This window comes from Rattus norvegicus, chromosome 3 (assembly GCF_021556685.1).
Source record: "Rattus norvegicus strain SHRSP/BbbUtx chromosome 3, alternate assembly SHRSP_T2T, whole genome shotgun sequence".
Taxonomy (NCBI): domain Eukaryota; kingdom Metazoa; phylum Chordata; class Mammalia; order Rodentia; family Muridae; genus Rattus; species Rattus norvegicus.
The window spans coordinates 27,763,614-27,783,971 of record NC_141536.1 but is presented as its reverse complement, the minus strand read 5'-3'; the positions used below and the strand labels follow the sequence as shown (position 1 = coordinate 27,783,971).

The 20,358-nt window shown below is 41.8% G+C and overlaps 1 protein-coding gene and 1 long non-coding RNA gene across 9 annotated transcripts in view; one reads left to right on the top strand and one right to left on the bottom strand.

Annotated features, from left to right (window-relative positions):
• The window catches only part of Arhgap15 (Rho GTPase activating protein 15), a 604,300-nt gene that overhangs the window by 34,607 nt on the left and 549,335 nt on the right, over positions 1-20,358 (bottom strand). For 2 of the 8 annotated variants that reach the window (XM_087650786.1, XM_087650794.1), the window contains one exon: positions 17,862-18,116. The exons of the other annotated variants lie outside the window; for them this stretch is intronic. In XM_087650786.1, the coding sequence (XP_087506912.1) occupies positions 17,912-18,116 (205 nt within the window). In that variant the 3' untranslated portion in view covers positions 17,862-17,911. Of the gene's footprint in view, positions 1-17,861; positions 18,117-20,358 lie in introns of those variants that run through there. 8 annotated transcript variants of the gene reach the window in all.
• On the top strand, positions 5,589-19,685 carry LOC147995449 (uncharacterized). The gene is made up of 4 exons (XR_015684309.1): positions 5,589-5,909; positions 6,040-6,203; positions 18,022-18,159; positions 18,706-19,685. It is a non-coding gene; the product is annotated as an uncharacterized LOC147995449 (long non-coding RNA).

Sequence of the window (20,358 nt, the reverse complement as noted above, 5' to 3'; positions counted from 1 at the left end):
ATGCAGAACCTGTCTGCATTCCTAGAAAGTGCTTCGCTCTGACTCTTCAGGGGTCCTTGTCTCAGACAAGGGCGCTCACTACGGAGCTGCGACAATCAGTGACTGTTCCATAAAAAGTGCCCATTCCCTGTTCCTAACTCACTCTCTGCCCTTAGCTCGTTTGCTGAGTTAAGTCTCATGAGTGAACAATTTCCTCAACCCCATTTCTTCTTTACAACCAGAGGACTGCTGGGTAAAAGCCAGGGCAGGAAGGCAGGAGGGAGTGGGTGGGTAGGGGAACAAGCTCATAGAGGTAAGAGGGGGCGAGATAGGAGGAGGGGTTTCCAGAGGAGAAACTGGGAAAGGGGATAACATTTGAAATATAAAGAAAATATCCAATAAAAGAAAAGAAAAAAAATCAGAAAATAAAAGCTTTCTCTATTATGGCTGGTATCCTTGTGGTATGCCTTGAGTAATCAGTGGCTCTCAGCCCTTCCTTTCATTGGGAAACATGGTTGAACCCAGTGAAAGTAACATATAGATATGCCACTTGAGGAGCTCAGAATCAGGAAGGAAAAGCAACAGCAGCAGCAGCAGCAGCAACAGCAACAACAGCAACAACAAAACCAACAAAACCAACAAGGTCAGGGAGAGCTTGTCCTCATTGTCTTGATAATTAAGTTACCAAGAAAATATTGTCTTTCACTATCAGTCATTGCAACTCCACTGCTCTTTGAGATGAAGTCATTTCCAAACTAAGATATTTGCATTGTTTTCTGAGCAGTTTCCCCCTTTCTTTCATTCCATTAAAAGCTCACGTCTTCATGAGCTGGCCTAAGCATTCCCCAGATTTTAACAGTGACCACCTGTATTGTAGATTTCAAATCTTCCCTAACCCCCAACATAACAAGTGTAGTCCTTTGATTGATGAGAGTTATATGTTAAGCTGTGAGCTATTTAATATACATATGCATAGTACACAGTACACATCTACTATCAGTAAACTCTTTCAGGAAGCATGTCTGAATAAACTTTAGTTCCACATTGATGTTTAAATTGAGTTATTAACTTGCTTTATGCTTCTACATTAGTAAGTAAAAGAAGGAATTATATAAAATATATTCGATATACAAGTATTCCAACACATTTAAAGCATGAAAGAGAATAAGAGTGAAGGGAGGAGTTGAGGATCCAAATGGATGCTATAAAGATTTATATATAGAATTTACAGAGTGCCAAGTAGAGCTATGACCATCAAATCTATTTTGTAGGAAGGGGATCTAAGGAAGAAATTACTTTTACTGGGACCTGAAGACATAAAAAAAAAAAAACTTTAACTGTACTTAATGAGCTAGAGTGATCAGTCAGGTAGAATTTAAATGGTTTCCTACTTGTCTAATTCCATTTACTTCCCATAGCTGTAGTGACCTCAGAGGACCTGCGCCATTGTTAGATGACATGGGGAAGTCCTAAATTTGCTCATCTTTGAAATCAGAAGATTAGACAGCTCCCGTTCTACTGGGGAAAACCTAGACCCCATTTCTGACCCAAAATGAGAATAGAGTTCAGTTGTTGCTCCCATGGTGACTTCACCTCTGCTTGCCTATTTTGGATGTCTCTCCACTTCCAGATGTCTGCAAGAATCTTAGCACGTGGCATTGGTTTTTAAAAGAGGCGTTCTCTTCCTCCCTCTTCCCCTGGCCTAGGTGTTGATTGGACCAAAATTCCTCAGAACCAAAACCAAAACCAAGCTCTTCCCAAGCTCCTCAGACAAAAATCTTTCCATATGCGCCTGTGACGCCTTGCCGCTAATTCCTGATTTTAAACTCAACAGTTACATTTTTAAAAATAGAGAGCATACTTGGGTGTACTAATGTGTAAAATGTAAATGCAAAATATAATAGATTAGCATTAAGTTAAGTCAGGCAACTGGAACTTTTCTCTTTAGGTTAGGACAGGAAGTCACATCTGCATTTTGAAGTTCATTTCTACCACACTTCTGTTTCGTGTCGGGTTTCACGATGACACCAATGGCTCTCTAGCAACTTGATTTCTCATTTTCAGAAGACACTCCTTGATTTGCTTTGCCACTTTATCTTCTTGGAGACTCGGGATGGCCAGCTTGAAATGCTGAGGTCAAGGAACTAGCAATCACATATCTGTTTCTGAGCACAGTGGATTTTCTTCCATAATTCTTCCCATGCACACTGAGAAAGACACGCAGCTATTGACAGATCCTGAGTCCTTTTAAATCCAGAGCTCTGGGGACAGCAAAGAACTACAGAAGGCGTGGCTTGAACTGAAACCGGGGAAGACAAAACAGGCTCCTTACCTTGGCTGTAGTATGTTAATGCTGTTCTAAACTTTGGGTACAGAATACATGTTGCCAACAATGTGGTTTTCTCATCTTAAGGAAAACTCTCTAAGCCTGGTTTCCTTTACCTTCTTTGGATACCTTACATTATCTCTGAGCTGTTTTCCCCACTTATTTGCCTCCCTGCTCTTCTTGAGTTCAAGTGTCAACTGCATGTTTCTGGTTACACCCACATTTGAAATACATGTTCATTTTTCCTTTTTCTCACTGTCACAAAAGTTCCTAAACATAAACTTTTTCCAGGAAATCTTCCCTGGCTAGCCAAGATGGTGTGGCCACTTTGGTTTAAAGCCATCTCTAATTCATTATTTCATCCGGTTTTTCATTAGCATCTGAAATAGCTGTGACCTGTCTTAGATTTAACTTCATTGGGGGAACAAGACATCTCACCTTTACTTCAAGATCGACTTGTGGAGTCCTCTGAAAATTTGTTATTCATACAGCTCATCAATGTGGATTGATAATCTACTGTGCCTCAGGTGTTGGACCTTACTCAAGCACTAAAGGGATACGCAATGTGCCCTTAAGCCATAGAAGTTATGAAAAGTGAGTTATTTCAAGGAAAGTAGGTGCAATATCCACTGATGAAAAGCTTGGGAGATAGAGTAGGGTAGGTCAGCAACAGTGTGAAGGCAAGTGTGGCCAGCCAGTGAAAGTTTCTCTAAGCCCTAGCCACTTGATGGAAGACGGTTCAATTCAAAGTCAAGCAGAGTTGACCCAGGAGATAATGACCAAGGAACATCAAGCAGGGTGTGGTTGATTTCTGTTTCCTGTATTGCTTAATAATCTTCCTAAAAGCATTCTTGGGAATGAATGACCTTGGTTAGGGTGGTTCGTTTCCATTTTCTGAACTCTAGTGTCTGAACTCTAACAACCTCTGCTTGTTTTTCTGCTGCCTTCTTGGGTAGGCTGTAGTTTAGCAGAGCAACCCTAACAAATGACCCTTTTCTAGAGTTTTTCTTAGGCATGTAAACAGCAGGGCCTCTCGGGTGTAAGAATCTATTCCTCCCCTTTCTCCACTCACACGCACGGGCACGTATCCACTTCAGGTTTTTACTGGCACATCAAGGGGGAAACTTGGGTGTAGATTAATGTCTGTGTAACTAAGATCATAGTTCTGTGGCTTTGACTACACTTCCTAGTGCTGGGATCCCACAAATAAATAATGAAAAAAAAATTAATGATTTTTAAAGCGTTTGGAAACTCTGAGTTGAAAGGTGGGGTATAAGTGCAGTGCCTTATTATGAAAGGAATAGCTCTTACATTACGTGCTCCTAATGGAGGTACAGTAATGGAGAAGGAGGCACTTAGGCCAGGAGACCTGCTCCCTGAAGGCGGGTGGGGCTCAGGCAGGCCTGTGGTAATGTTTACTGTATGTGGAGAACTTCCAGTCTGGCAGGTGTGAGAAGGGTTATACTGATGCTTATTCTCCTAAACCTTGGGCGACATCACTGTTTCTTACTGATGGAGTCAAACTGATAATCATACAGGATAAACATTGCAGATTTAGAAACAGGAGTTTAGTTCAAGTCTCAAATAAGCACACATGTGTCACAGAGTGCACCAGGAACATGGAGAAGCACATCCCCTGTGTACACACAGGGTCCTTTCTGTGTATGTGATAAAACCCTAACTCCCAGTGTCTCAGACTGCAGCTGTAAGTGGGTTAGGGCAGTGAAAAATTAAAATGAGGCTGCTACGTCTGGCTCTATCTGACTATCCCTTTACCTGAGCATACACATAGACAATAGGGACACACAGGCACAAAAGAAAGACAGTGAAATCACCAGGAAGCTATAAAAATGTTGTCTGTAAGCCATGAAGAGTGGCCACAGAAGAAAGTCTGCTGTAAACTCTACTGCCTGTGTAGTCTGTCATGGCAGGCCTATGGGGTATAGTCTTTTCGGACCTTGAACTCAACACTGAACCCAAGAGCACACTGTAGAACACAATAAATACTTTTCATTCTGTGTGATCTGAGTGCTTTCTTGACTAAGCTCATAACCGTAATTATAAAGTGGATATAACCTGTATCAAATTATGAAGATGTTAACATATTGAATGGAGACAAGAAAAATAAGCACCAGGTTCAGACTACAGAGGCAGTTGAAGGTAGAATAAAAAAAATCTGGTTTTCTTGACCACATTGTCATAATATGCATACATAATAGTTTATTGAATCCAGGCTGCGTAGACAACCAGAAGAGGTCTGGCTCCATACTGTCACAATGCATGCCCACAACAAAGACTCAGGGAGAACAGTCCCTTTCATTCGATCTCCCCAAGTATTACCAACATGAGAGCTGAAAATCTTACGTCTGTCTGAAGTTTATCTATGTATCCATGCATAAGTTATTAACTAGGCTCCCTGGGCTCTGCTGATGAAAATATTAATATATTCAAATCGCATTCCGGCTACTGCAAAACACGGTACATCAGATAAATGCATTAATAGCATCCTTAGACAAAAGACCCCAGTATTATTTTTTAAAGTTTTCTCTTGTTCCTTGGACTCCTGCTGAAACCTTGGTGATATATAGCCTAATAAGGTAAAATGGCCATCAGGTGCCGAAGTACTAGGTTGACTGTACCTATAAAACTCTATTTATTGTACTTGAAATACAACACTCTTTTATGTGAATTATGTGCCGAGTACTGTTCAGAGTGTTCAAGGGAGAAATGTTTTCTTTTGAGTTTCTTAGACGTTTTTACCTGGTGGGAATGAGCTGACCTACATCCAGATGTCATCCAGTGGTAGACCTCTGTCCCGGAACCAGTCTCACCCGCACAGTGAAGCCTCCATTGAATTGGGAATCAGAGCTTGGCTGAGACCCCAGCAAGCCAAGTGCGATGGCTGGAGGAGTTCAGTGAGGAGAGGGCTAATACTTGGAATTCACCCTTTGAGATCGTCACTGTGCATTTTTGGAGGCAACTTGGATATTTATAATGACCAGCCTCTACCCTATGCGGCTTCGCCTTTTTGCTATTGGCTGCATTTAAGGTCCTTTTATCAATGACAACAAGCTAAGTGGGTGGTCTTCTACCTCTTGCTAGCTGTAGGAAGAAAAATAGTGACATAATTTTTCACAGCCTGAAATAATTGTGGAAGTACAGATACTGGTTAGGCTGGCTATGAATTATTAGTGGAAAAGTGGGTCTCAGAAGTACGTTACATGTGAAATATTTTTCGTCACTTGAACATGTGCCGTCCAGAGCTGGCCCTGTTCTAGCCGTCACAGGGAACAAACATTTCACATTCCCAGATGCTCCCAATTTGGTGCGGTTTGGAGTGTAATTTAGATCAAACGTCTCCATGTAAATGAGTCAGGGTTTCTTAATTAGGTGCCTCTAAAGCAAAACCTTGGACCACATCAGTAGGTGTGGGTGTGGTGCCCACAATACTGGAATCTTTCCTGTATCATTCAAATAGAGGCCTCCCCCCACACCCTTGGTTGTTTTTTTCAGGCAAAGTAATAAATCTGCAGATGGCAAGACAGAGAGACGCGGCTTCTGAGGAGCTGTCTGAAAACACCGCTTCTTTGGCAAATGCCTTAAAGTAGGTCATTCTGCTGTGATTTAGCTTTTTTCTTTAGATTTGATTGCCAGCTTTTTGTTCCCATTACGAGTAGGGTGCTTTCCAGTCCGCAGACTTGTTCTTACTTTTCCAACTGGTGTTTGTTTACTAGCGTTTTCAGATCTTCATAGAAAATGGCCAATATCCTGTCACAGGGCTAATCATGAACTTGACCACAGAGCGAAATGGATCCCGGTGATAATCTGGGGATGCTGAAATATTAAATGCCTCAAAACGCCCAGTCTTCCCACAGCAAAACGGCCTTGATTTATATGGGTAGGTTTGCTGAAATAATTGTTCCATCTTTTATACATGGGAAAGAAGGGGTGACAGGGTGTAAATGGGAAACTTTCACAGGCTGTGGAGTTGTTTGTATAGATATTCAGGTTATTTGCTTCTGTACTTGTCATTGTTTGTGTTTTTTATGGGGGGGGGGGGAATCACTGGGTCCCATTTCCCTATCAAGGCTTTGGGATTTACATGCCGAGCTCCCTGTGGCATTAATGAGTTACCTGCATAAATTCCCTGGGAATCGATGGCCACATAGACCTTGTTTGGTTCCTATTAATTATTCCTCACAGAACCTTGACAGCGACATTAAATGAAGCCCTAAAAAATCTTGATGAAGGTCTTAAGGTACCTTTTACTGTTCAGATATTAGCATTGCAAACCCAGGTCTAAAACATTATTCATTTCGTGGTACTATAGGGAAGGAGGGGTTGAGAGGAGTTGGCAAGAGCCTGGGGCATCCAGAGAGAATGTTTTGCCTTTAACCCTTCATTGCTTGAGGTCTACTTTTGCTAGAACCAAGTTATGATGCCTGAATTGCAACAATGAGGAAAATAACAGTTAAAATCCAATTAAGTAAGTGAAATATGTTGTTTTCTCCAGATTGCTGGTGAATATGGTGTCTTCTCCAAGGCCAAGCTTTGTCTTGGCAAATTGTTGATGTTTTCAGGTGAATTCCAAAATGTCAATTAAAAAGACACAAAGTGGGTGTTGGAGAGGAGGTATACTTTATATTCTTGGCTAGGTATGTTGCAAGAGTGGCTTTTACGTTTGTTTGTAAGGAAAAGCCTAAGAAAATGGCTCAATGTATCATATTCACTCTTTCCCATTCACTTAGATGGAGCATAGAAAGCTCTGATTAAGCAAATGTTCTAGATAAAAACACTTATCATCATATGCGGGTTAGCAATAATCAAATAGCACAATTAATACTAAAATTACAAGGATACAGAATTAACATCCTTTGATAATTCACAAGGAACTTTTGCATCTTCAAGTTCTCATTAAGAACTGGAGTTATCTCTGTGGCGAGAGTGTGGTTATTAGATAAACGGGTGACTATTAGAAGTTTCTGCCTGGTGAAATGGCCACTAATTGAAATTTGTTTGGATCCCTTTGGGCTAGAGTTATTTATTGAATAACGCTATTGGATATTCCTCAAGTCTGGGTAACGCTGCTAATTTTGATTTTGCTGCTTACTTTTTAATTTGCCCCTTTACTACTTGGTGGATCTTGCTGTGCTTGATCCCAGGTTGCATTGAACTCCTTCCTTCTTGGCAGATTCTGAAGTTTCTTGAGGAAGGCATTCACTCAACTTTGCACTTTGAAACCTTCACTCTGAAGCATATATCGCTCAGTTTGCTTCTTTCTCTTATGTCAAACTTTCCTTTACCTACTTGGCTAAAATGTTTTATCAACTTGCTTGATGGCCCTATCCTCTGACAGTTACAAAGGATACTACAACTGTGAGGAAAAGATTCTCCCTCTCAAGGAGCCAAGTTGTCTAGTACCAGGCAGAGTAGATCTGTCTATGCTTGCGAGAGGATCCTGGAGCAAGTACGTATGCAAAGGCTAGCTCAAGTTGTTCATGCCTCAGAGTTTTTTTTTTTTTTGTTTTTTTGGGGTTTTTTGTTGTTGTTGTTTTTGTTTGTGGACTGGTATTCACATTTACTTCTAATTTTCATAGATGTCCTTTTAGTTATAGATATTGTAATGTCTTTTAATATAAAAGGAAAATCAATACTACAAGGAGATATATTGTTCAATGTGACAGGGTAAGAGAAACCCTGGATGAAAACTCAGGTGTTCCTGACGTCAGTCCAGTCCTTTCTCTGTTCAAGGCCCTGGATTCAGTGTTGAGTGTTGGGCTGGATTCTGCTTGGATTTTCAACCATGTCAAAATCCCATAGCAGGGTAGTCAATCCCCAGTTCCCTGTAGAAAACTGGTTGGTTACTCCTACAAAGTTGGTGCCACCATTGCCTTAGTGTATCTTGCAGGCAGAGCACCATTGTCGATGAAAGGGTTTGTTGCTGGGTTGCTGTTTAAGCTTCTTTTTTGCCAGCACACAGAGCCCTGACAGCACTCTTCATCTCTCTGTTCTCCATCCCCTCACTGCATTCTGCTGGTTTCACAGTGTGCCATGATATTTCTTTCCTTATCATATAAATTTGACTCCGGGGCTATCTGGATTAGGATTATTACAGCCTCTACAGTGGTGGGGTGACCTCCTCAGCAGATGGGAAATTTCTAGAACTGCACATGGAGAATGGTTTGTGTTCAATAATAATTTCTAGAGGCTTCAGTTTTATCATTGGCTTCACCAGTCTATAGTCTCCAGGTTGGGCGCCTTGGTACTGTCTCAGACCCTTCAGTTCTCCATGGACCATTTAAGAAAGATCAGAGAAGAGATATACTTTAGAGGCTCTCTAGGAGATCCCCTATTTTCTTCTTATTTTCATAGCCAATACCAGAAACAAAGGCTATCCTGGATAACTGGTGTGTTTCGAGTTTTGCTCCAGACTCTTTCAGATCTCCTGTTCCAACATTCATTTTACAGTAGCACTGGATTATTTGACATAATTAAATAGTAAACTGGACTTATATTATTTATTTAATTTTATAAGATTTATTTATTTTATGTATACATACAAAACCCTTCTTGTATGTATGCATGTATGTGTGACACGTACACCCCTGCTTCCCAGAGAAGTCAGAGATGTCAGATTCCCCTGGATTTGGAGTTTCAGATGGTGGTGAACTGCTATGCAGGTTCTGGGAATTGAACCTGGGCCTTTGCAAGAGCAGCAGATGCTCTTAACCACTGAGCCATTTCTCTAGCTCCAGAACGTATCTTCTTTAACCGCTCAATAATCCGTGTTGCTTCTTCATGGCCTGAGGCATCAGAGTCCCACTTTCCTGAGCCCCATTCTCATCCCTAGTCACTTTGTGCATTGGAATTGCTCCTTCTGTACCCTCTTCCATAGCACGAAGCTTTTGGCCACAGCTGGGCTTTTGCTAGTTGAGTCATCAACTGCAAGTTCTACATAGCCGTAATTATCTTGTCGCTTTTCCTAAACCCTTACCCCATTAGATTGGTAGCTATGCCAAAGTGTATCCCTTGACTTCCAATGTTACACTTCTTTATTTTCTCTGCACTCTTTACCTGATGATGAACCACAAAATAGATACTCCATAACACAGATTCATTGAGAATATTACATTCTTCTGATATAGGTCCCCATCACACTAGCTTTAGGTAGCTGATATTCTAAATGATTTATCTACAACATACTTTATTGTATATATATAGCTGACAAGTTACAGCATTCTGTAGCTAAAGGACTAAAGCATATGTGAGGATATATGCGTATTTAAAATTTACCTTTCCTAGTTTACAGCAGTTTTCAGTGTGTCTAAATGGAGAGAACCGTATTGTTCCTTTCATGTATTTATGTTTCTTCTCAGATATCAGTAATCATTAAAAAGAATCACAAAATAGGCAGATATTACTCCAAAAACCACTTAGGAAATAACTAAAGAACATAATTGTCAATCCCATCAACAATTAGGATCCTTAATAGCTCATCTATTCTTTGTCATAACAGTCTCTTAGGCTGGGTTTGCCTTCAATAAGCTTAAAAACTGGCCTACTCACTTACTGGTACTTAGCAACTCTGGAATCTTTCCCCTTCCTTAACTGACCATGGATTAATCAAGCTTTAAGGCTCTGTAATCCTGTGTCCTGTCTTCCTTTGCCTCATCTTGAAAGCCTAATGATGCTGGTCCTCAGGTATCATAGCAGGACTATTGCTGACTCCCCTTGCTGGTATAACCAGTGCCTGAGGAACATGGACACTGTTCTGGTCAGGTAGGTGTCTCACTTGTGAGACAGATTCAAGGGCCAAATTCATCCTTCCCTTTCCTCACTGTCAAACCACTGTGGAGTGACATTTAGATCACATCTTCAATTTGGATTTTCCAAGTTTTTGCTTCACTAGGTTCCTAGGACAAACGACACAAATTGTATAACTCTGGGTGTCATACTGTATTTTAAAGATCACATTCTCCTTGCCAATCTCTCCGTTGTCTACAGAGAATTTCTTTCCTTTCCTGCAGAACTTGGTTTCTGAAAGTTTGGTCCCCAGTCTAGCAGCCCTTTCCCCTAGAAAGCTGCTTATGTAGAATCTCAGAGCCCATGTTAGCCTTGCTAAATCAGACTCCATAGCTTTCAAATCAAATCCTGCAGGTGGTTTGCCTTATAACAACTTACTTTTAAAATGCTCATGGCAGAAGTTATGGTCACAGGAGCCTTCTGGTGTCCAACTAACATCTTTGACACATTCTCTATCCCCAACCATCTCAATCCAATCTTTCTGCTCTCCCTGCTAGTCCTTCAAAGCCTGTTTGCTGAGACTTGTGAGTCAGTTAGAGGGCACTGCAGCTGAGCCAATAGAGGGCACTCTTCTAGCCAATTAGTCATCACCATTAAGTCCATCTGATAGATCCTGGGCTGAGAGGTGAGCTCTTTGGACAGGATGCAGGATGGCGGCCCTCACCACTTGTGGTCATTAAGGTTCCTGTGGTGCCCTTTGTGAAAGGAGAGATTGTTAACCTCGGTGTCCTGGCTGACTTCCAATCTGTGTAATTGCATACAGCCTACCTAAGTCAGCTCTGTAGTTTCAATTAGGTAAAGCATTGTTCACTTCTTGTATTAAACTGATGCGCCGTGTGGCTGCAGACTGCTAATTAGCTTTGTTTTTCAAGTGGCTTCGTAGTGAACAGCACCCCCAGCCCCCACCCCCGGTCATCTCCTTCCCCATTCAGCCCTCTCCAGTGCCCTCTACAAGTGCATGCTTCTTTCCTTCTGTACTAGTGCTTCCTGGGTTAAAGTGCATTGGGATCAGAAATTACTAGATGTGACAATGACTACTACTTGAGTTTCTTTTGGCAGCTGTCTGCTCATAGTTTGTCATAGGGGAGAGATACAAAGGTAAAGGAACACACTAAAGGATGGAGAAAACAGGCCTTCTTATTGATGCCCGTAGGAAAAATGGTAACTGAAGGATAAATTCCCTTGAAGATTTGGACCAAGATCCTAAGATTGCTAGGGAAGTACGCATTGCCTTAGGGGCTTGGTGCTCTAGGAATCGCCTGTTTGCATTATGTAATGGCCACAGAAGATGAGGTTAGAGAGATCAGAATATGTGCTTTATTTCTTCTTTCTCCCAGTTAGCAAAACTTCGCAAGACATGCAGTAAAACGCCTCACTAGCTTTGTGGGGACTGCTTGGTCCTAACCAGGAGGGATAGAGAGTGGGATCCCCCCTTTGGTGGCTGGAGGCTTAGCCTTAGGGAAAGGCACCTCTGATTAGAGAAGGAAGTGGACGATGGTGCATAAACTGGAAGCCAACAGGGCAGGCCCGTGCTCTCCTTAGAGAAAGGATGCCTGGGAGAGAAAAATGGTTTCTGTGACATGGAGTTTGTGTGTGTGTGTGTGTGTGTGTGTGTGTGTGTGTGTGTGTGTGTGTCCAAATGAAAGCAATTCACATTTAGGTAAGGTATTTCCTTTTCATGCCTTTTCACTATATGAACAAATTGATTGTAATTTGACGCCCAAGAACAGAGCACACATTTTAAAATGTCCTTTAGGGCAGCTTCTTTATTTATTTTATATCTCAACACTGTGGGAAACAAAGGAAAATCAATGAATGAAATAAACAAATGAGTGAACAACACCGATAAAGGGAAGACACGGCAAGGCTGTGCGACTAGCAATTCATGAAGAGTAGTGTACGAAAGGGTGTTTGGTTAGTGCCGGGGTCCCAGCATGCTTTGCTCTCTCCACAGAGGTCCTGCCGTACCTCTGTGTTTGACCTGTGTTAGTGACAATGGAGATAAAACGAAAAGAGCCGGGGTTTACTCCTTGGGAATGACAGACCGACTGAATGCCTGCTAAAGTTCAACTAGGGTGCAAATTGCAGTCAGAAGAGGGGAGTCAGAATATAGTACCTGAGAATGTGAACATTTCTAGACGTGGGCAGGGGCATTAGTACCACAGGTGAACAAAGGTCCTTACATCCTAAACACTTACTGCTTTCCTGGTAAAACTATTTCCAGCTCAGCACTGATACATGTTTAGCAAATAACGCTTGATACTGAATACTTGTTTGTTTCCTGACTACATAGGCAGATGAGTAACGGGAGCAATAGTTCTTTGACCGGAAAGAGTGTTTCTATACTGAAGGACAAGGGAAAGAATTGGAGGCTAATGGTGATTCAGGAGGGGGAGAGCGTGAAAGAAAGGCATCTTGGCAGAGCGACTCAGTTACAAAGAGTGTAGGCTTAGGAGAGGAGATGAAGTTACTAGAAGGGAGATCTGAGTGTCTCCGTGCAGATCTTGTGAACCATGCCTTTGAATTTCCTTTGCGTGTTAGCAAAAGGATCTGGGTGAATATTATAGGCCCCCCAAATATCATCGAGCTGAAGAGAAAACAGTCTTAAAAATTCATTTTACTCTTTTGAGGAGCTAGGAATAGAACCTCTTGCATGCTCGTGAGTTATGTCCTCTAACCCCCAAATTCCAATCTAAAATTGGAGTTTACTGCCAGGCAGAGGATTCCAAAACTGTTTTCCCAGCAGCTTGACCCAAGCCTTTGTCCCCAGAGGCTCTCATTCAGGTTAAGCTCATGAGGTCTTAGTTGTAAAGTGCTTTAAAGTTGAGCATGGGTCCAGCCTGCTACTGGATATAGGCCAGCTCTTATTTATGGCTGAGATTTCCTCCTGTCTAGTGCTACACTCTAGTCACTCTCCAGCCTAGACTTTACAGCCCTGAGATCTGAAATCTCATACAGAATCTGTACTTTTTTCTTGCATGAAAAGAAGATGAGAAAGAGGAGAAGGAGGAGGAGGAGGGGAAGGAAGAGGAGGGGGAGAAGGAGAAGAAGGAGGAGGGGGAGGAAGAGGAGGAGGAGGAGGAAGAGGAGGAGGGGGAACCAGCAACACAGAAATTTGCAGTTACCCCCACCTTAACTATTCCTGGATGTCACCCTGCAGTTCTAACTTCTGCTTTCCCCTCTGCATTCTGGGTACTGCTGCTGGACTTGTCAGCACCTTGTCAGTGCTTCCCGTTGCGTGGGCTACCATTGGACTTGGTGTTCCTCACAATTACCCACAAGCCCCACAGATGCTTCACAATTAAAAAAATAGATATTAACAGGTATATATTATCAGAAAAGGAAGATACTTTAAAAATGTTTAGTTTCTCAAAGTGGGGGCTGTTTGTAAAGCCCTCCCTGTCCCTGTGAATCGTCCTGTTGCCTTTCATCTTCTAGTCCTGGGATATCCTTTTGTTCTTGCTGTAACATGGACCAAGAATGTGTGGGAGCCAATATGATTTAATGAAATAATACACAAATGTCAAGAATACTTTCATGTCTTGTGTACAGACCATAATAAATTACTTGGATGGAATGTTTTTCTTTTCTTTTCAGGCAACAACCCCACAGTTTACAGTGAGTTTCCCTGATAAGAAGTAACCTCAGAATACATGAAAAGCAACCCACTTTAATGTGGGATTAAATGGCTGAGGATTTCATTCAAATTAAAAAGACAGAAGCCTGAAGAAGACATGGTCGTGCTTGAGGCAGTGAGGTACCCGAGTTGCCCTGGGATTCGTATGGGCAAAAGGGAGAAAAACAAATTCAGTAAGGACGAAAATGAGTGAAGTAGTTTCTCAGAATTAAAGGTGAACCGAAAGAAATTGGCAGCTGTCTGGACTTGCCAGCCAGGGAGGGCATGGTGTCAGATACACGTGACAGTTCCAGAGACGAGGCAACACTCCCCAAACAGCTCTCTGGAAGGGCTTGCCAGGAAGCCAGATGCCACTTCTGGAAGACTGTCTTCCGTGGTTGGGCATCTGGGTTCAGTGCTTCCCATTTAGAGAGGAGAAAGGTGGCAGCAAGCAGCAGCCCTGTCACTGCCCCTTCCAAAAAGTGCTGTTTGTAAGTGTGAGAAACCGCAGAAGCATCAGTGGGTTTTGACACTTGTTTTCAAAGACACCGTTGAAGGAGGCAGCGTTTCCCTGATATTTAGATAGAAACAGCATATTAAGAGAAAGGAGGGAAGATAAGTAGGAAGATTATCACTGTCCTGACAAGCAAGGCTCCTGTCCAGGGCTTCTCATTACTTAGGATGCATGGGGGGCGGGGTATTTGAGTGACTGGGATGATGGGTAGTGTTCATTAGGGGAACTGACTGAAGGGCATCGCCTCTTCAGGCTGTTTCTCCGGCACACTCTTATATGTTGCCTTCTTCCTGGGAAACACAGTTGAGTGTTGGTGTTGGCAGGAGAGCACAGCATGCTGTGGTGGCCTGAAAATCAGGTGACGTGAGGTTTGGGTGATTCTTTTTCCCTCCTCCACTTTGACGTTTGCTGTCCCATCTCCTCATCCACAGAAGAGGAACTGAACTTTTCAATCAGATGTCGTCACTCATTCATGCCTTTGCTTTTATTCGCTTTACCTCTTCTAAATCCCTCTTCTCTCTCCTTCTATCCCTCTTTGCCTCTCTTTCGTCTTCACCTGATCCTTAATATTTGAAGACAGCATGAAGTAGTTTGGAATGGAAACAAATGTTGGTCAGAGAAGTCGATTGGTCTGACAGGAGCTGAGACTGATAAAAAGTTCTCTCAAGAGTGAGAGACACTGAGCTCTAAGAAGGATGTCTCCGGCAAGTCCCTCCTCCACTCAGGGCTTAGGGAACTTTGTGGAAGAGGAGGTAGAAAGAATAGTGGAGCCGGAGGAAGATACCAAGGAGACAAGGTCTTCTAGACACACTAGGACTGGCACACATGGACTTGCAGAGACTGAGCCTGCATGGGGCCTGCCTGGGTCTGTAACAGATGGGGCCCAAGAGCTGAAAGGAGACGTGGACACAAGTCCCCATCCCTGCCAATTGATAAATACAAATAAAGATTTAGTTTTCTTCAAGTGAGTCTTACTGGGGAAATAAACCACTCAAGGATAGGCCCCAGGCCCAGCCCTAGACACAAAATAAACTCAACAGCATCTTTGGATTCTTTGTCTTACAAGGTCAGGGAGGGTTTTCTCCTATGTGATAGGTCTTTTGCGTATATATTAGGACTTTGGGTTTGGGATTCCTGTGTGTGCAGAGGCTTGCGTCTCTACATCTACATATGTTTCTTGTGCTTTTTCTTTGGCTGTTTTTCCTGAATTTTTTTATATTCAAATTTATCTGGTTTTGATTTATATTATTTTATTTAATTATTATTCTCTAGATACCTATTTATTTTCTAACAGAGCAGAAAGGACAGGGATTTGGAAGGGAGAGAAGGCAGGGAGGAACTGGGAGGACTAGAGGAAGGAGAAACCATAATCAGAATATTAATCAGAATATATTATATAAAAAAAATCTATCTTCAACTACAAATGCTCTCATTCCAGTGAAGAGTTAAAGATGTAAAAATAAGTTCTCATTCTCATTTTCTAAGGCCTATTAGTAATTCCAGGTAATAATAATAATAATAATAATAATAATAATAATAATAATAATAAAGTAATTAAGACCTTATGAAGCAGTGTTAGAACTGCTCCAGTCTCTGAGGGGCCACAGTGTCCTAATGCTGCTGCAGCCTGTTAGCCCTGCTCATGTTACGCCCTCGCTTTGAATATGTAGCTGAAGTGTTGCTGTTGCTTCTCCGTGGTTAGAAGAGCGACCCTCTTCATCATGACAGGATAGTAAGACACCTGACAAGAAAAACTTACTTTAAAGCGGGCCATTCCTTAGCCTTAGTCTGAACTATGCCAGGTTTCAAATATTCCAGGCCCAAGAAGCTGATCTCATCTAGGTCCACTTACTGACATATAGGTGACTGTCATCTTCAATTAAGTCCAGCAATTTCTTTGATTCCACGAAGTTGTTGAGTATCTGCCGTACGTGGAATACCACCATACTAGTCTCTGCTAATAGTGCTATCAAGAACTCAGTGGCCTTCCTCCTGTGACCAACCCATTAGCAGCAGACGGGGGCCAAATCTACTTTAGTTTTCGATTTTTATTCTCACCAATAGGCTCTTGAAGAGCCTAAGCTACAGAATAGTCTCCTCCTCTTGGATCAGTGCTCTGTTGATTCATTGGACATTTTTGTAACTGCTAGGTGAAGCTAAGAACAGTGGTTGCTTATGGCTCGAAATCCACTCTCATGAGAACTTCTCGTTTTGGTATCTATCCATTTTAAACTTTTGTGCACACTTGTATGTTGAGCATTTCCTGGGCCTCCTTTGAGAAACTGGTAGGCTTAAACACAAAATATAATTCGCTCTGCTTCTGCCACATTTTCTTTCTGTGAATACGCTTAACATTCTCCAAGGGCTTTCATGGCCCTGCATCCTATGACGTCCAGCGCTAGAGGTTCCTAGGGTGCTGTTCTCAACTCAGTGCTCAGGATTATTTGTGGCCTATACCATTGCCTGCATCAAAGTGGATGGTTTCCAGACTTATACAAAGATGCATTTGGTTCTACTCTACTACATCCCGTGCTCATGCGTTGGACCGTTTCCTGCATATGAGCTACAGGCAGTGCTTCACAGCTAGCTCAAAGTCTGGGAACCCTCCTGGAGCCGTTTTTGCTAGCTCGTCATTCTCTTGGAGAACGAGCGTTATGCGCTGTGCTCTCTCAGTGGCGTTTCTGACTGACCTTCATTCTCTTCACTGTACCCTGTCTTAGATGCTTAACTCCCCTTAGACTTCGGTACCATTCCACTTCTGTTTAGCCTTCCTACCTGTGGGCCCTTCCACAATTGTCCCGAAACTCAAACTCCTTTACAATACTAGGACTTTCTTGACAACTTGTATTTTCTATAGCATTCTGAGTTTATATTTCTTTCATTTGTATTTATGATCCATACTTTATTTATTCTGGGGGACATTTTTCTTCACACTGTAGCTCTCCATGGTCTGCTTACATAGTGTAGTTTGCCATTAGTGCTCACAAGTATTGGAGGAATCAAATGACTTCTAGTTAAAAGTGTTTAATGTTTTTAGATCTGTACTGAACATGTACAGAATATTGTTCTTGTCATTATTTCTTAATGGTAGTATATAACAATTACCTTCATATTATCACATTAGTTGTTATGAATAATCCAGAGATTATTTAAACTCATCTATAGAAGGGTACAATAAGTTATGTACCAATACTATATAATTTTATACAAGAAACTTGACAATCTTTAGCTTTTACATGTTGCCTACCATATGGATAAACTTAAAGCTAGCCTGTCTTGTGCACCATGAAGGTTCTCTTCGGGGTCTTTAAACTAACTTTTTTCTGGGTGGTTCATGCCTTGAACCTTGAATTCAGTGGCCAAACACTTTTTCATCTGTAACAAATTAGGTATTACGTACATGAATGTTGTTTAACTTGTGACTATTTAATTCTTGACATTGTAGATAGAATACATTTCCAGGAAATATATAAATAACAGGTATGGGTTTCAGTAAAAAAAAAAAAAGAAACAGGAAGCAGGCTAGATTTGATCTAAGCTTGAGAATTTGTTAATCCACTATTTCCTGTAGGCCGTAGAATCTAACAGACGCTCATTTAAAATGTTAGAAAGGAGGTAGAAGATAGGGTTTTGCAATTAGCGAGCCAACAAGGAATAATTTATTTAACATAGTTTAAAAATGAATAAAAAGAACGTTAAAGGTATTGTTTTTCTTGCTGTATGCTTCTAAGGGCTGTGATTGGGACTGTAACCTTTCTTCTAATCCAAGTTCCAAATTCCTAGTTCTTTCCATTAGGACAAAGCCAAGATTCTTGGTGAAGAGGAAAAATGACTGAAAACTTCTATGTCTTAGAGGCAAACATGCCCACGGGTTGAACCTTGATCAACAAGAGAAGAGAGGATATATGGGACAGTACCATTGTAAGCTTAGTTTTTTTTCTCTGCTTTATTCAGATATAAATCTAAAGATCGACAGTCATCATTTCACTCCTGCCTCTCATGTTTATCTCTAAAGCCTTCTTCTAGAATAAGGGTACAACACAGGAAGGATCATTGCACTTCAGTCCCCAGTTCACCATCGCAAATTCTGTGCCAAGATGTCTCCTAAGTAGATGACAGTCTATGATCCCTATTGGGAATTGGAAACCATTGCTTCACCTCACAATCTAAGTAATTAATTTTAATGACCAGCCCAACTTCTCCAACAGGAGTCCATTGGAGGAGCCTCAGGCTCACTGGAAGGTGCATTAGCTCTTCCAAGTGATGAGGAACATTTAACATAGACACACAGGCAAAGAAATCATTATGCTTTTAGCTTACTCTAAACAACCTGCTACCTTTGTTCCTGAAGAAAAAAAAGGAGAGAGAAAAGGAGGGATGGAGAGATGGAGGGATGGAGGGGAGGAGGAAGGAAGGGACAGAGGGAAAGCGAGGGAATAACAATTTTACACGTTTGTCATTTTCCAGTAAAAATATCCATTGCCTGCAAATCTTTGGGTATCAGGTGTTGTGGTTGGGTGGAGGACCAAAGTGTACAGAAAAAGAGCACAATGCCAGAAGACACTATAGAAAAACACATCCTGCTCCAAAGCACAGCAGATCTGAGCAGCCCAGAGCCAGGATGGGCAGAAGCGAGCCACACCAGCGATGCTCCTGAGGACCAGAAGGAAGAGGTTTTGAAGCTCATGGTTAAGCATCTCTAACCCCCACCGAATACCAGAAATGCCCATGGTGCCGTTCTGAGACAGTGGATGCAGTGCATCCTCACCATGGTCTCTGCACACGATCCTTCCAGTTCTAGGTCACTGTTGCTGCAGACATGCTTTTGCAGAATATTTTATTTAATATCCATGAAGACCACAGAGGCTTTAAATATCAGCCTGCTCTCATAAAGTAGCCACGGCTCAACCGTCCCTCCGTTTAACAAGGCATTCGACTGGCTGGTTTCCATGCTCACTCACAACATTCTCTTTTTTTTTTTCACCTTGGAATTCCTCGAACAGCTGGGCAAGTTTCTTAGAGTTGGTGCAAAAGGGAAGATGTTTTAAACTCCCCTTTTAATCTCTTTTATAATGTGCAATTTTATAATGCTTATTTGCACCTAAAAGTCACCAGCAAATATATTTTTGTAAAGATATTTTTAGACATGCTTGAATATCTCTCTCTCTCCTTCTTTCTCTCCCCTTTTTCTTTTTTCTTCCTTCCTTCTTCCCTCCCTCCCTCCCTCCCTCCCTCCCTTCCTTCCTTCCTTCCTTCCTTCCTTCCTTCCTTCCTTCCTTCCTTCCTTTCGCTTGAGATTGAACTTTGTTTTCCCTGAATAATGTATCCATAAGTGGAAATTAAGTGTTCTTTTGCACTACCCCCCTCTCCAAAAACATCTTCTAAGACTGTTTTTGTTTCTCTAAGTGCAAGCTACAGAGTAAATCTGGGTATTTTAACTTTGCCTGACTCCGAAGCCTGTTTCCTTTGTTCCCTTAAGATTTGGTCCAATTCATTCCAGTACTGAACTCTAACTACAGCTATTAATATGACGTCATGAGTTTCTTTCCTCCTATCTATGCCAGCTGAGACTCAGTTGTGAGATGGCTCTTCTACACAAAGACTGTCATTTCCTGTCATTTCACTGTGTGCTGCTTACACACTAGTGACTGCATTTCTTACTCACCTCCTTCAATTGGCCTACACCCCCCAACTACTACTCACTAGTAAATAGGCCATGTTTTTTCTACCCTTTTCTCCATTATCTTTAGTCATCTGTGACATATTTTACGGAGATAGCACTTGGGTCTTAGATGGTCATTCAGAAGGTGTCACAGGACATTACTGGTCCAAGCACTATAATGTTAATTCATGGAAGTGGCCATTAGTAGATGTTCAGGCTGACAGTATTTTTCAGATGACTGTGTATTCTGAGTTTTCTCTCTCTGTCTCTGAGGAAAGGAATTGACTCCAATTTTAAGATCTTTAGATGAAACCTTCACACTATCTTTGCTTCTCTCATCTCTGTGTCCTAGACCCACGCAGTTCTCCACAGGGAGAAGCCTGGAAGTGCAATGCTGCGTGACAGTGAACACTGTTTCTGTTATCGTTGAGGAAGACATCCTCTCCTCTAGTTTGAGA